Consider the following 12828-nt stretch of genomic DNA (forward strand, 5'->3'; position numbering starts at 1 on the left):
AAAGAGTTTGGGGAAACTGTGGTGAGCCGGAGCAGGGTGCGGAGGGTTTGCTGCCCACCTGCCCGTGGCGGGCTGAGCTGCCCTTGGCGCTGGGTGAGGGTCTCCTGGCTGCCGGCCGAGCTGGCTCAGACATCAGCTCGCGCCCTGCTCGGGGCAGGGCTGGCTTTGCCTCTGTAACACAGAGGATCACAAGGTCCCATCCCCTGCCGGTGGACACCCAATAGCCCTGAGCACCCCCTGGACAGCCCATCACCCCAGAGCAATGACAGTAGTGAAGGTGGCCATTGCTGGGTTAGTGTCACAACACTATGTTTTTTTTTTTGGTTTTCTTTTTTTTGTTTGTTTGTTTGGTTTTTTTTTTTTGCTTTTTGAGTCACACCCAGCGATGCACAGGAGTTACTCCTGGTTCATGCACTCAGGAATTACTCCTGGCGGTGCTTGGGGGACCCTATGGGATGCTGGGAATCGAACCTGGATCGGCCATGTTGGCTGCGTGCAAGGCAAACGCCCTCCCCGCTGTACTATCGCTCTGGCCCCTCCACAATTTTTAAAATTGGTTCACATACCTCTTTACTCTCGCAAAACAATCCTGCAAGAGAAGCATTTTGTTGTTTTGTTTTTGGGTGGTGGGTTGGAGTGATAGCATGGCGGGTAGAGCGTTTGCCTTGCACGCGGCTCACTGGGCTGACCCGGGTTCAGTTCCTCCACCCCTCTCGGAGAGCCCAGCAAGCTACCGAGAGTATCTCGCCTGCACAGCACGTATTCGATATGCCAAAAACAGTAACAATAACGGGTCTCATTCCCCTGACCCTGAAAGAGGCTCCAATATGGCAGCATTGGGAAAGACGAGTAAGGACAGGCTGCTAAAATCTCAGGGCTGGGGCGAATGGAGACGTTACTGGTGCCCGCTCGAGTAAATCGATGAACGGTGGGACGTCAGTGACGCAGTGATTTGTCTGTCATTAGGATTTTTCTTCTCTGTCAGAGTCATCCTGGAAGTTTCCTGGACTAGATAAATTCCTTCCACACAGAAACTGGTTTTGAGAAAGATGGGGCTGAGTCGTGTGGTATTGGCACCTGGCGGGCCGTGAAGCTGGAGGTCTTTCTGTTCCACTCCAGGCCAGTTTCTGGGGCTGTGGGTGACCCAGCCTCGCTCACTTGACACAGTTTCATAGGCACCAAGAAAATCTGTACAGAAATAGACTTCCTCTGGCTTCATCCCCTGGCCTCTGCAGCGTGTTCCCTGCTGTGGGGATTACAGCGGAGATGTGACGTCCAGCCTGGAAATGCCCCCGGCTTCACGGCGCGTCACGGCCACCCCCTTACCTGGGCAGTGGGTCTCTGAGGGTGACGTCACACACAGCACCCAGCCCGGGGCCAGCAGCGATGCAGAGTTAGTTAGGCCCTGAAGCCTGAGACTCGGGCCCGCTGCCCACCTGCCCCGCGGCCTCGAGGTGACGGTCACGCGTCTACAGACTCTTGGAAAGGTGCTCGGTGGAGCAGGAATACAACAGAGTCACATGAGGCCCCAGCAGGATGCTCAGCCCACACGGGCCCAGCAGCGCTGGGGATAGCCTGGGTGGCCCCAAGTTCCGCCCAGTGTGGCCTCGATTTAAAAAGCAAGAAAGCCAGGAGGCCAGACTGACTGCCCGCGGGGAGGGTGCTGGCCTTGCGCATGGCTGACCCGAGTTCGACTCCTGGCACCCCGTACGATTCCTCGAGCTCATCCTACGTGACCCCTGAGTGCAGAGCCAGGAGCCAGCCCTGAGCACCCTGGGAACGGAACTAAAACAACAACAAAAAAAAAAAACCAGAACAGTGAGAAAAATGAGACGTTCTGAACAGTGAGCGCCTCAAGGCTGGGCACAGAACCACACGGAACGTGGCAGAGAATTTGGTTCACGCGTGGCAATGTTATTTCCTAATATTCCAGCTTGTGCCCCAATGTATTGTAGTCTCACAATTAAATATTGTCAGACTTTGCTTTCTAGCCAGCTCCAATCCTGCCAGTTACAAGGAGAGGAATCATAAAATCCTCCAATGATAAAAAAGTTCCCTTTAATCAAGCTCAGAGCTCACGCCAGGACCCCGAGGTGACTACAGCGTCCGCATAGGTTCAAAGTTCCTCTTAAAAGAGCCTCACTGAGCACTCAGTGAGCGATCACTCCTCAGCTGACCTACTGCAGCTCAATTCAGGCTCTCTTTGTTTCTCGAGTGGGAACAGATGGGAAGCCGGCGCGTGTTTCTAGAAATTCAGTGGAGAAAGTCAATAATGGCTTTGAACTTAAGGATGAACTTAAGGATGGCTGAGTTCAAACTCTGGATTCGGGGAAAATGTTAAGACTTCCAAAACCTGTCACTTCATGTCCCAGTTGAGTTTGTTTGGGGGTGGAGGTACTCAGCCGTGCTCAGGGATCACTCCTGGCAGTGCTCCAGGGACTGAAAGCAGTGTCACAGATCAAAACGGGGTCAGCTGGGGTGCAAATCCAGCGTCTTGCCCCTGTGCAGTCTCTCAACCCTCGGCTGAGTCTGTTAAAACACCGGGCAGCATAGAGGACAGAGTTCTGGGCATCGGGAATCACAAAAAAAGACATTTGCTTGACCTGCGCCTTGGAGTTTCTCAAGCTTTCTTCCTGGGAGGAGACAGAGGGACGATACCTAAGCCCAAGAGTCCTTGGACAGACTTGGCCGCGGGTTCGCATCTTGGCGTGGCCCGTGCCGCGCCCACAGCTGGAGTGGGGACGTTCTCCTGGACCTTAGGCTGGACAGTGATCATGCTGGGCTTTAGGAGATGCCCGGCCTCGTGCCACAGACATTGCCCCGGTTTGGGGACCTTCACCCTAGGAACAGGCTCAGCACGCGGAGGGCTGTGCTGGGCATGGTGGGTTCCGTTTCTTTCCCTGCTTGTGTGTAGAATAGACCAGAAGGAAGGAGGAGCAGAAGCTGGGGGGGGGGGGGGGTTGCAGTGGAGGGGGTCATGCATTCGGCCAGGCAGGACCCGCCCATCGGTGAGGCTCTGGTCACTGCCGCCTGGGAATGGAGAGACGGCAAGTGGCCCAGAGGCCACGTTGTCGCCGTGAGCCTCAGCAGCCACGCCAGGCATGAGCTGAGCCTGTTCGTGCCAAGGCGTGGAGGAGCTGGCGCCCGAGGATGTTCCGTGTCGGCGCCCGTCTTCACTCATGCCCTTCCTGGACTTTCCATTCTGTGGGCCAGTCCACAGGCCCTGCCTCGGGCCTGGGCCCAGAACATGCTGACTCTGCAGCGCGAGTGACCCTCCCAGCTGCCGGGAGCGGCATGAGTGGGGGTCTGAGCACCCCAGGGGAACGAGTGACGTGAAGCAAGAATGCACAAGCACGCGTTCTTCCAGTGGCATGGCGGCGTCTCGGTGGCAGGAGGCGGTTCCTGGGGGTGGTTGTTTCAGCACCCGGACAGCTCCCGGCCCTGCAGGACTCCAGCCCACCCCTTCCTGCTCGGCCTTCCTCCCTCTGGAGCCCCGCCTCTGAGCAGCTTGACCAGAGAGCACTGGCTGCGGAGCCCAGCCCGTCTGGGAGTAAATTCCCAGAAGCCTCTGCCATGCTCTGAGCAGTGAGGGGCCAGCTCTTAAGGGTCCTGCCCAGGTTCTGGGACACGTCAGCAGACTCAGCGGGAGGCCTGGCTGGCGTGGTAGACACCTCCCAGCTGCCCCCAAAGGTCCCTGGGGGCCGGGAACGGGAGCTGGAGCCGAGGGCCAGCTCCCCGCTGTGTGGAGCCAGGGGTGGACCCGGGGCCCGACACCAGCACCCCGATTGCCCACAAGCCACGGGCAGGTACAGCCAAGACGTAGCCAGTCAGCAGGGGAGGGGAACCACCCGCACCAGCTGGGCCCTCGCTGCCCGCCTTGCCCTGCTGGGGCTCCCTCTGCCCTCCCTGGGCGCACCCTGCCCTGTCCTGACCCCGGGCGCCCCCCACCCCACCCTACCCTGACCTCAGGCGCTTCTCACCCTCCCTGCCCTGACTCCTGGTGCTCCGCATCCTCCCTGCCCTGACCCCGGGTGCTCCCACCCTCCCTCCCCTGACACCTGGTGCTCTCCGTCCTCCCTGCCCTGACCCTGGATGCTCCCATCCTCCCTGCCCTGACTCTAGGTGCTCCCGTCCTCCCTCCCCTGACCCCTGGTGCTCCCTGCCCTCTCTGCCCTGACCCCCAGGTGCTCCCCATCCTCCCTCCCCTGACCCCAGGTGCTCCTCGTCCTCCCTGTCCTGACTCCCCCCCCGGGTGCTCCCCGTCCTCCCTGCCCCGACCCTGGGTGCTCCCGCCCTCCCTGCCCTGACCCCCCGGGTGCTCTCCGTCCTCCCTCCCCTGACCCCCCCCAGGTGCTCCCCGTCCTCCCTGCTCTGACCCCCCCGGGTACTTCCTGTCCTCCCTGTCCTGACCCCAGGTGCTCCCTCCTCCCTGCCCTGACCCCAGGTGCTCCCATCCTCCCTGCATTCTGCCCCACAAGCTCCAGCCTGACTTGGGCGCCACCTAGTGGGCCGGGCCGGAGGCTCCTGCTGGTGGGTTGGGGGCGTTGCCACGAGGGGCTCCGGTCGGCTGAGACTGTCCCTAGCAGAGGCCTCCGAGGCAGGCGCCCTGCAGGGTGAACATGAGCATGGCGACTGGGGCTAGCGGTCGTCACCCCAGAAGGTCCCCGAGTGTCCTGCTCTGGCTGGACCGGGAACGAGGGGCGCCCCAGGGCAGCAGACAGACGCACGACTCCCGGCCGCACTGGCCACACACCGTGTGCCCGCCACAGCCAGCACACCCTCTGCACAGGCACACACAGCACACGGGTGCTCACACACGTGCACACAGTCACATGTACGTGTGTACATACACTCACGTTTACATACAAACACGCCCGGTGCACGCATGCTCACACGCAGACACATTCCCACAAGCACACTCAGGCCCACATGGTAGGCACCTGCACACACACCCTCGCGGACACACACGCATCCACCCCCCACAACCACACACTCGCACACCCCCACTCACACCTGCAGCAGGGACACCGGCTCCTCACGGGCATGACCCCGACACCCAGCAACAGCCACGAGCAAACAGAGTCCCCAGGGCCACAGCCTTTCACCCCGGCCTGGGCGTGAGCCCTGCGAACAGGAGGCCACGGGCAGCACAGCTGTAGGAGACGGAGCTCACGGGTGTCCTGTGGTGGGGAGCACAGCACGCCTGCGGAGACGGGGCCAGAGCACACGTGGAGGTTGAACCTGCCCGGAGTGAGCCCCGAGCCCAGAGCTGGGGGTCAGCCCTGAGCACAGAGCTGGGGGTCAGCCCCGAGCACAGAGCCGGGAGTCAGCCCCAAGCACTGCCAGGTGTGACCCAAAAATAATAAAGAAAAGGGCACCTGGGAGGGACAGTCCCACTGGCACGCCGCCCCACCCAGCCAAGTGTCCCCACGGCCCGGGCAGAGCCATGGTCAGCAGAGCATGTCCAGAAGGGTCCAGCCTGTAGAGTCCCTGAGTCCCTGCCCTGAGGGTGGACAGACATGTCCGTCGGCCACTGACTCACTCACAGTCACCACCCAGCGCCTGTTCTGATGGTGGACGCCCCCCTGCCCGAGCAGCGGGAGGACTCAGACACGTCCCTTCGCCTTGGAAATGCTGTTGACGTCTCTAGCTTAGGGACCAAAAAAGCTGTTTTAGCTTTTATTTCCCCCCCAATCACTGATTTGTTGGGAAGCTCTTCAGCTCATTAGCCAACTTTCAGGAGATGAACGAATCAACTTTGCTGCACTGATTGCTCTTCCGAATTCAGCCTGGTTTAGGCCTGCCCTGTTGATTGCTCGAAGAAGCCAAACCCGGGTGGAGCGCACCGGGATTCTGGGGTAAAGCAAGGCCCTTCTCGTTCTTCCTCACCTGCACCCGGGGGGGGGGGAGGTGCCCCACAAAGTTTACCCCAGTTCCTTAGAGAAATCAATAAAAAATAAGGACAGAAAAGTGGGAAACACTAAAAGATAAGGCGATGGATTCTGTCTGTCTGTCTGTCTGTCTGTCTCTCTCTCTCTCTCTCTCTCTCACACACACACACACACACACACTACAGTGCTCAGAATCTCATAGTCCTAATGTTCTGATCCAGAGTGTATTAGCCCCACCGTGGAAGCCCCGTGCAGTCACGTGCTGGGTGCTGGGGTGGGCACGGCCCAACGTGGAGCTGAGGGCACAGAGTGAGCGGGCAGGCAGTGGGGGGCCTGCCCCGCTGACCACTGGGGGGATCCGCCTCGGGCGGGCGTGAGAATGAAGCTGACCGCTGTGTGTTCGAGGCCACGTGGGACTCGGTTTACCAGGCCGTGCGGGTGCACGTGTTCCCGGCTGCGGAGTGACTCTGCGCCCCGTGGCTCGTTCTCTGTTCCACGCCAGGAGGAAGTGGGTCAGCGTCAGGCTGGCTGTGCGGCCGTGCAGAGGGCCGCGTGGTCTGAGGTGCCGGGGCAAGGCCTCGGCTGCACCTGTGGGCCCCAGGCTGGGTCAGTGGCTCGTGGGGACCGTCTGCACAGCCCACCTCCCAGTGCTCAGAAGCGGGTCCCCCCGGGGCCCGGTCCCAGTGCTGAGCAGTCACTAGAATTTTCCGTGGGTTTCCATCGTGAACCAGCTCACCCTTCCCCGTCCCTCCCTCCCGACCTCACCTCCCGCTTTCAGGCACCCCAGCCCCTCCCGGAAGCTCCCGGCCCCCAAAACACGCCACAGTCTCTCGGTGGGGTGAGCCCCGTGGAGCTGTGCCCTCGTGAGCACACGGCCACCGGGGGGCACCTGAGAAGTGGGGGTGGGTCTCTGCACTGGGACAGCGCCAGCCTGGCAGAGGGGCTGGGCTGGGGCAGGGTCGTGTCACGCCCCTCGCTCAGTTGGGGGGAGCGTGAGGGATGCCGGGAGGGCCAGCTTCCCCTCCCCCAACTCGAGCCGGGCTGAGGGGCTCAGCTGGCCGCTGCCCCGTGGACACTGCGTGGGGAGGACCGGGCAGCCGTCCTGGGGGTGGGGGGCCGGGGGCAGGGGCACGCCTGCTTCTTGATTCCCACGCTTGGCTTCTCTTCTCTTCCAGGGACCCCCAGAGCCTGGACCCCCCGGAAGTGAGCAATGCAAAGCTCCAGTACGCAGGGTGGGGCCCGAAGGGTCAGCAGCTGGTAAGCGCGGCGGGCTCCTGGCCTCGGTCCAACCGGGCCTGTGCTTGGGACACCCAGTCCTGGGTCCCTGCGGCCGGAACCGGGCGGGGCTGGCAGGACATTTGCATATGTAAATAGGAAGTCTGAATTTGCATGTGTAAATCCCTGGGGCGTGTTCAGCTGTGGGGGACATTTGCATATGTAAATAGGCGGTCTGGATTTGCATATGTAAATCCGGGGCGTGTTTGTGTGAGTAGGCCCCGTGGGCAGTCTGCTTGTGCGTCCTGGGTTCCGAGCGTGGGTGCCAGCGCCTGTCCTAGGTGGCCAAGAGCCGCCCCCCACCCCGGCCTGCCAGTAGCAATGGGCGAACGAAGGAGGGAAGGGGCCACGGGGCTCGCTGGTCATCAGCCGCCCGTTATTCAAGTCTCGCAGTGTCGGTTACAGAGAAATCGTGCAGGGCTGGGGCCACGCTGACACGGATGTGGCCAAACTGTCGTGAACAGGAGCAGTCGCGAAGCCCTCCCCTGGGGGAAGCGCTTCCAGGAGACACTCAAGGACGGAATCTCACCCAGCAGGGAAATAGCACAGCGGTAGGACGTTTGCCTTGCGCGCAGCCAGCCTGGCCGAGCCGGGTTCGACTCCTCCGCCCCTCTCGGAGAGCCCGGCAAGCTACCGAGAGTCTCTCGCCCGCACGGCAGAGCCTGGCAAGCTCCCCGCGACGTACTCGATATGCCAGACACAGTAACAACAAGTCTCACGATGGAGACATTACTGGGCCCCGAAAGAGCAAATCAATGAACAATGGGAGGACAGTACCAGAAAAAGAAAAAAAACACAGCAAAGTACACACTAAGGAAATGATACAATTTAGGGGCATTTTGTAATTATTCAGACAGGTAAAATAAAGAATTAAATTATGTTGGGGCTGGAACGATAGCACAGCAGGCAGGGCGTTTGCCTTGCACGCAGCCAACCCAGGTTCGATTCCCAGCAGCCCATAGGGTCCCCTGAGCACCACCAGGAGTGATCCCTGAGTGCAGAGCCAGGAGTAACCCCTGAGCACCACTTGGTGGGACCCAAAAAGCAAAATATAAATAAATTATATCATGGAAGATAGAAAAAGGAAAAAAAAAGATCTGCCTCAGGCATTGAGAGGAGTGGAAGGGGGGTATATTGGGGTTTTTGGTGGTGAAAAATCAGTACTGGCGAACGGAAAGGTGTTTGATCATTGTATGACCAAGACTTAAACCTGAAAGCTTTGTAACTTCCCCCCCTCCCCCCAGTGATTCAATAAATAAATATAACAAAAAAAAAAAAAAGAAGATCTGCCCAAGGGCCGGATTCCATCCAGGGTGTATTGCCTCCTCCTTAGCCAGTGTCCACTTAAACTGTCATCTTAAATTTACTTCTTAGGTATGTCTAGTCATTCCGTATAAACACAGTAAGAGATACGTTAAGCTTAAAGAGTCGCTCTCCCTGGGGACATCTCGCTCTCTCCCAGACGAGTCCTCAGGCCAGGTTGGTCTTTCCCAGCCCCAGCAGGGTCCTTCTTCAGCTACTTCTAGTTGGGTCACGACAGAGCCTGTTTCATGACCGTGCTCTTAACGTATTACATGTCTTGTGGTTAGTGTGTGCTGTGAGATTAGCAGGTGCTGTGAGATATGTGTGTGTCTGTGCTGTGAGGTTGGCACGTGCTGGGAGGTGAGCATGTACCATGAGGTTAGTGTGTGTTTGTGCTACAGGGTTAGCGTATGCTATGAGGTTAGCGTGTGCTCGTGCTGTGAGGGTCGTGTGTGCGTGTGCTCTGCTGTTAGCGTGTACAGAGGGTAGCGTGTGCTGTGAAGTCCGCGTGTACTCATGCTGTGAGTTAGCGTGCTGGCCCTCTGCCAGACCCCATGCCCACACACCTTCCCTCAGCCTGACCCCAGCGGCTCCCATCTGAGGGGGCTGACGGTCAGGCCTGACCCTGGGCTGACCCTGGCTGACCCCAGCCCCCCTTATCCAACCCACAGCGCGTGGCTAGTTGGTGCCAGTTGCCAGCCCCTTCATCTCGGGGTGGTGGATCGCCCCAGGATACCCCCACCGGAGGCTCCCCACCCCTGCCGCCTCCTCAGCCTGGCACTGTGTGGGACGTGGGGGTGCGCTCTGGGGTAGAGTTTGAGGTTTCCTGGAACGGAACTGGGCCTTGCTGGAGGCACGGCCCGATAGGGAAACCTGCCCTCCTCTGCCTCAGTTTCCCCTCTCTGATGTTGGGGCAGAGCACGGGATAAAGTGCTGGGTGGTGTGGCTTTGGCCGACTCAGGGTGGTGCTGTGAGGAGGAGGAAGAGGAGGAGCCTTTGCCTGTTGGCATCCGTGCGAGGGTGGGGGTGAGTCAGGCTGCACCTGGGGGTGCCGCAGGGCCGGGGCATCTGGGGGGCTCCAGATGGTCAGTGCCGGACTCCGCTTCCCCCCCCCCCCCCGCAGCCGGCCCCTCCCACTGCGGACGAGGTTCCCTGAGCCTCAGGCCAGCACGCGAGTCTCTAGAACAGGCACCAGCAGAGACCCCAAGTCCAGCCTGCAAGCCGGAGCCTGCGCCTTGGGGAGGTGGGTGGGGGCCCGTGGAGGGTCGCTGATCCGCGGCAGGGTCGGCCCTGGGACGGGGAGGCTGGAGGAAGCGACAACCCCCGTAACGGCCAGTCTCAGAGGCCAGACACGGCTGTGCCCCGTTCCCAGGGCAGGAGACAGAGACCCTGGCACTGTGGACCATGGGCTGGACCCACGATGTGCCGAGACGGCCAGCTCCTCTCCCAGGCAGCGCCGGGTCACTGCCTGCTCTGCCTGGGACCCTCCTTCGCATCTCCCTGAGACCCTCCCCTTTGGGTCCACTCGCGTTCATGAGAACGTGGCATTTGGGGTGAGCCCTGAGCAGGGCCGCATCCCTGAGCTTCCAAACAGAAAAGCAGGCACCAGGCCGGCCGGACTGGAGAGAGGAAAATGGCGGGAAGTGAATTTCCGAGTATCCAAGGATCAGTGTCCAGTCCAGCCATCCGGTAGGCGGGAGAGAAGTCCCTCCTCACAGCAGTCGGGAAGCCCAGGGGCGCCTGCACTGCGGGAAGAATTCCTCTCCAGGGAATCTGGCAGCGCCGCCCAGAGCTGCTGGGACCCTCTGCGGGGCGTGCCGGGGCCTGGGGTTGCGGTGGCAGAGGGGTGTGGGCACGCAGCCACCACGGGACTGCGGCTCCCAGCAGGGACATCAGTTTGCCGCTCAGCGTCTGCAGAGCGCCAAGATCTTAGGGCCCGGCCAGCCTCTTGCCCACGGCTGCGAGGCCCCAGCCCGCCACAGTGACCCTTTTCTTTCCCCGAAAGGCAGTGGCCGGGGAGTGGCCACAGCCCGGCACAGAGCCATCCATGAGCACGGCATGTCCCGAGGTTCCTCAGTTTCCCTTCTCTGGCTCTGGGCCAGCAGCGGCCCCAGAGAGCACGGGTGCACAGTCTCATCCTCCTTCAGAATCGCAGTCACGGGAAGGAGCCACCAGGCGCTCTGCAGGCCGAGGTCTCCGAGACCTCAGGCAGCGGAGGAGACGGTGGCCCTCGGAGAGGGAGAGTGAAGGCTGAGTGCAGCTTCGCGAGCAGGATGCCCGGGTCCACCTCCGGCCACCACATGGTCCCCAAGAGCTGCTGGGCGCAACCCCACGCACTGAGTGACCCCAGAGCGGCACTGGTTTGGCCCCACCGCACCAAGAAATAAGGAAGAAAACGTTTTGTTACGCCCGAGATCTGAGGATCGCACTGAACAGAAGCAGGTCTGGGGCGGCGGGAGGGCCCAGCCTTGGAACGCGGCCCCTTCCCCTCCCCGCTGCGGCCCTGCTGCGTGTCCTTCTCCCGGGGTCTGCCGCAAGCCCCCCGACCCGCCTATGTGCTGAAATGAAATTACGAGAAAGGTCGCTGAGGGCTGGAGCCCAGGGGGTCGAGCTCATCCATCTCCAGACTAACCGCCCCCCAACCCCGGCCAAGTTTCCCTAATGCTGGAGGCCGGGCCAGATTAGCTCCAGGGAGGAATCTAATTTGGGGCCCCCACGAGAGCCTGGGGAGTATTGAGTTAGAGAATTTGGGGCCCATCCATCACATGGACGCCAAGCGCAGAGCCCGGGCGTGACACGAGGAAAGTGCTTTTAACGAGCCCCCGGGTCTGTGATGAGGCTGTCGGGAAGGAATTCTCCCTTCCGGGCAGCGGCCGGGGGAGGCGACCCCCAGTCTGCCATCGAGGGTGAGCGTGTCTTCTCCGCTGGACACGGGGGGGGGGGGGGGGGGTGTTTGCACCTGCCCAGGCCGGTCCCTGTGACAGGGTCGTGGCCGAGTCCCTGCATGAGCCTGCAGGACTTCGTGATGGCCCCTGAGGGCCCCAAAGCTGGAAACACTGACGGGGCTTCACGGGAGACCCTGAGGGCCAGCCTGGCCCTGCATGCAGCCTCGAGGCAAGGGAGTCTGGCCCGATGGAGTGACCCCAGCACGGGCAGGAGGCGGGTCCTGGGGACCGTGGAGAGAGGCAGGGGAAGGGGCTCTAAGGGGCACCGAGGCAGCTCCGGGCCCCTCCGCACCCACGGACGAGCCGTGGGAGCTGAGGAGATGCAGCGTCTCCTCAGACCATGCTTATTGCCACGGGCATTGTGACTGAAGTTCTGCTCAGCCGTGGCTGCTGCTGACAGCACCCAGGGGACTTTTATTTTATTTTATTTTATTTTTGCTTTTTGGGTCACACCCGGCGATGCTCAGGGCTTCCTCCTGGCTCTGCACTCAGGAATGACTCCTGGCGGTGCTCGGGGGACCCTATGGGATGCCGGGAATCGAACCTGGGCCGGCTGCATGCAAGGCAAATGCCCTCCCCGCTGTGCTATCGCTCCAGCCCTGTGCTGGAGGTTTCAGCTCACACTTTCTTTAGAACTTTGGCGTCTGTGTCCATGGTGGATGCTCCGCTGATGTGCTAAATCACAGGACTGAGTTTGACGCAAATTGCTTTGCGAAAAAGCCGCTTAAATAAAGACAAGCACAAAAGTGGGTCTAATTATAGCAAACACACAGAGCCCGGCGCGAGCTGGCACATGAGTCTGGGCACAGGAGGAGCAGATTAAGGAGTCTGGGTCGATGGCGAAGGAAGTGACTCGGGACTCAGTGCTCTCTGAGCTGGGCGTCTGCGTCTGCCCTCACCCCTTCCCTTGTTAGTGACTAAGGAGAAACCTCGGGCCCAGGGCTCGCTCGTCTGTCCGGAATCAGTGATGATGGGGGTCAGTTTGGGTATTTCCGCTTCGCCACTTCTATGCTGAGAACATAGATGTTCTGTTGCAACTGAAAAATATCTCAACAGAGTTTATACTGAGGGAGGAGGAAGAGAAGGCGGAAAAATGAATAACTGATTGAGAAAAAAAGTAACTCCTAGCACGGGGCTTCACAGCAAGTCTTCAGAGGGTTGGGGTAGGGTCCCTCGGGGGCGCTCCCCCACCGTGGAGGGGACCCAAGGCCAGTATCAGCCTGTGTGGACTGACACCCAGCCTGCCATACCCAGGACTGGACATTTGGGGGGCCGAGTGGTGCTCAGAAGGCCCTATGGCCACTCACAAAATTCTTGCCAGCCGGATCATTTGGCTGATGCAAAGTTCCACGGATGCAGAAACTGCCCCTCCAGGGCTGGACCTCCAGGCTGTTCTCCAGGGCACCCAGCTGTTC

At 60.6% G+C, this 12828-nt stretch overlaps 1 protein-coding gene across 4 annotated transcripts in view; it reads left to right on the forward strand.

The window, feature by feature from the left end:
• Positions 1–12828, forward strand: part of DPP6 (dipeptidyl peptidase like 6) — a 507074-nt gene that overhangs the window by 238041 nt on the left and 256205 nt on the right. For all 4 annotated transcript variants that reach the window (XM_056134830.1, XM_056134833.1, XM_056134829.1 and 1 more), the window contains exon 7: positions 7067–7148. In XM_056134830.1, the coding sequence (XP_055990805.1) occupies positions 7067–7148 (82 nt within the window). The remainder of the gene's footprint in view (positions 1–7066; positions 7149–12828) is intronic.

This window comes from Sorex fumeus, unplaced genomic scaffold, assembly GCF_029834395.1.
Source record: "Sorex fumeus unplaced genomic scaffold, SorFum_2.1 ptg000107l, whole genome shotgun sequence".
NCBI classification, from domain to species: Eukaryota; Metazoa; Chordata; class Mammalia; order Eulipotyphla; family Soricidae; genus Sorex; species Sorex fumeus.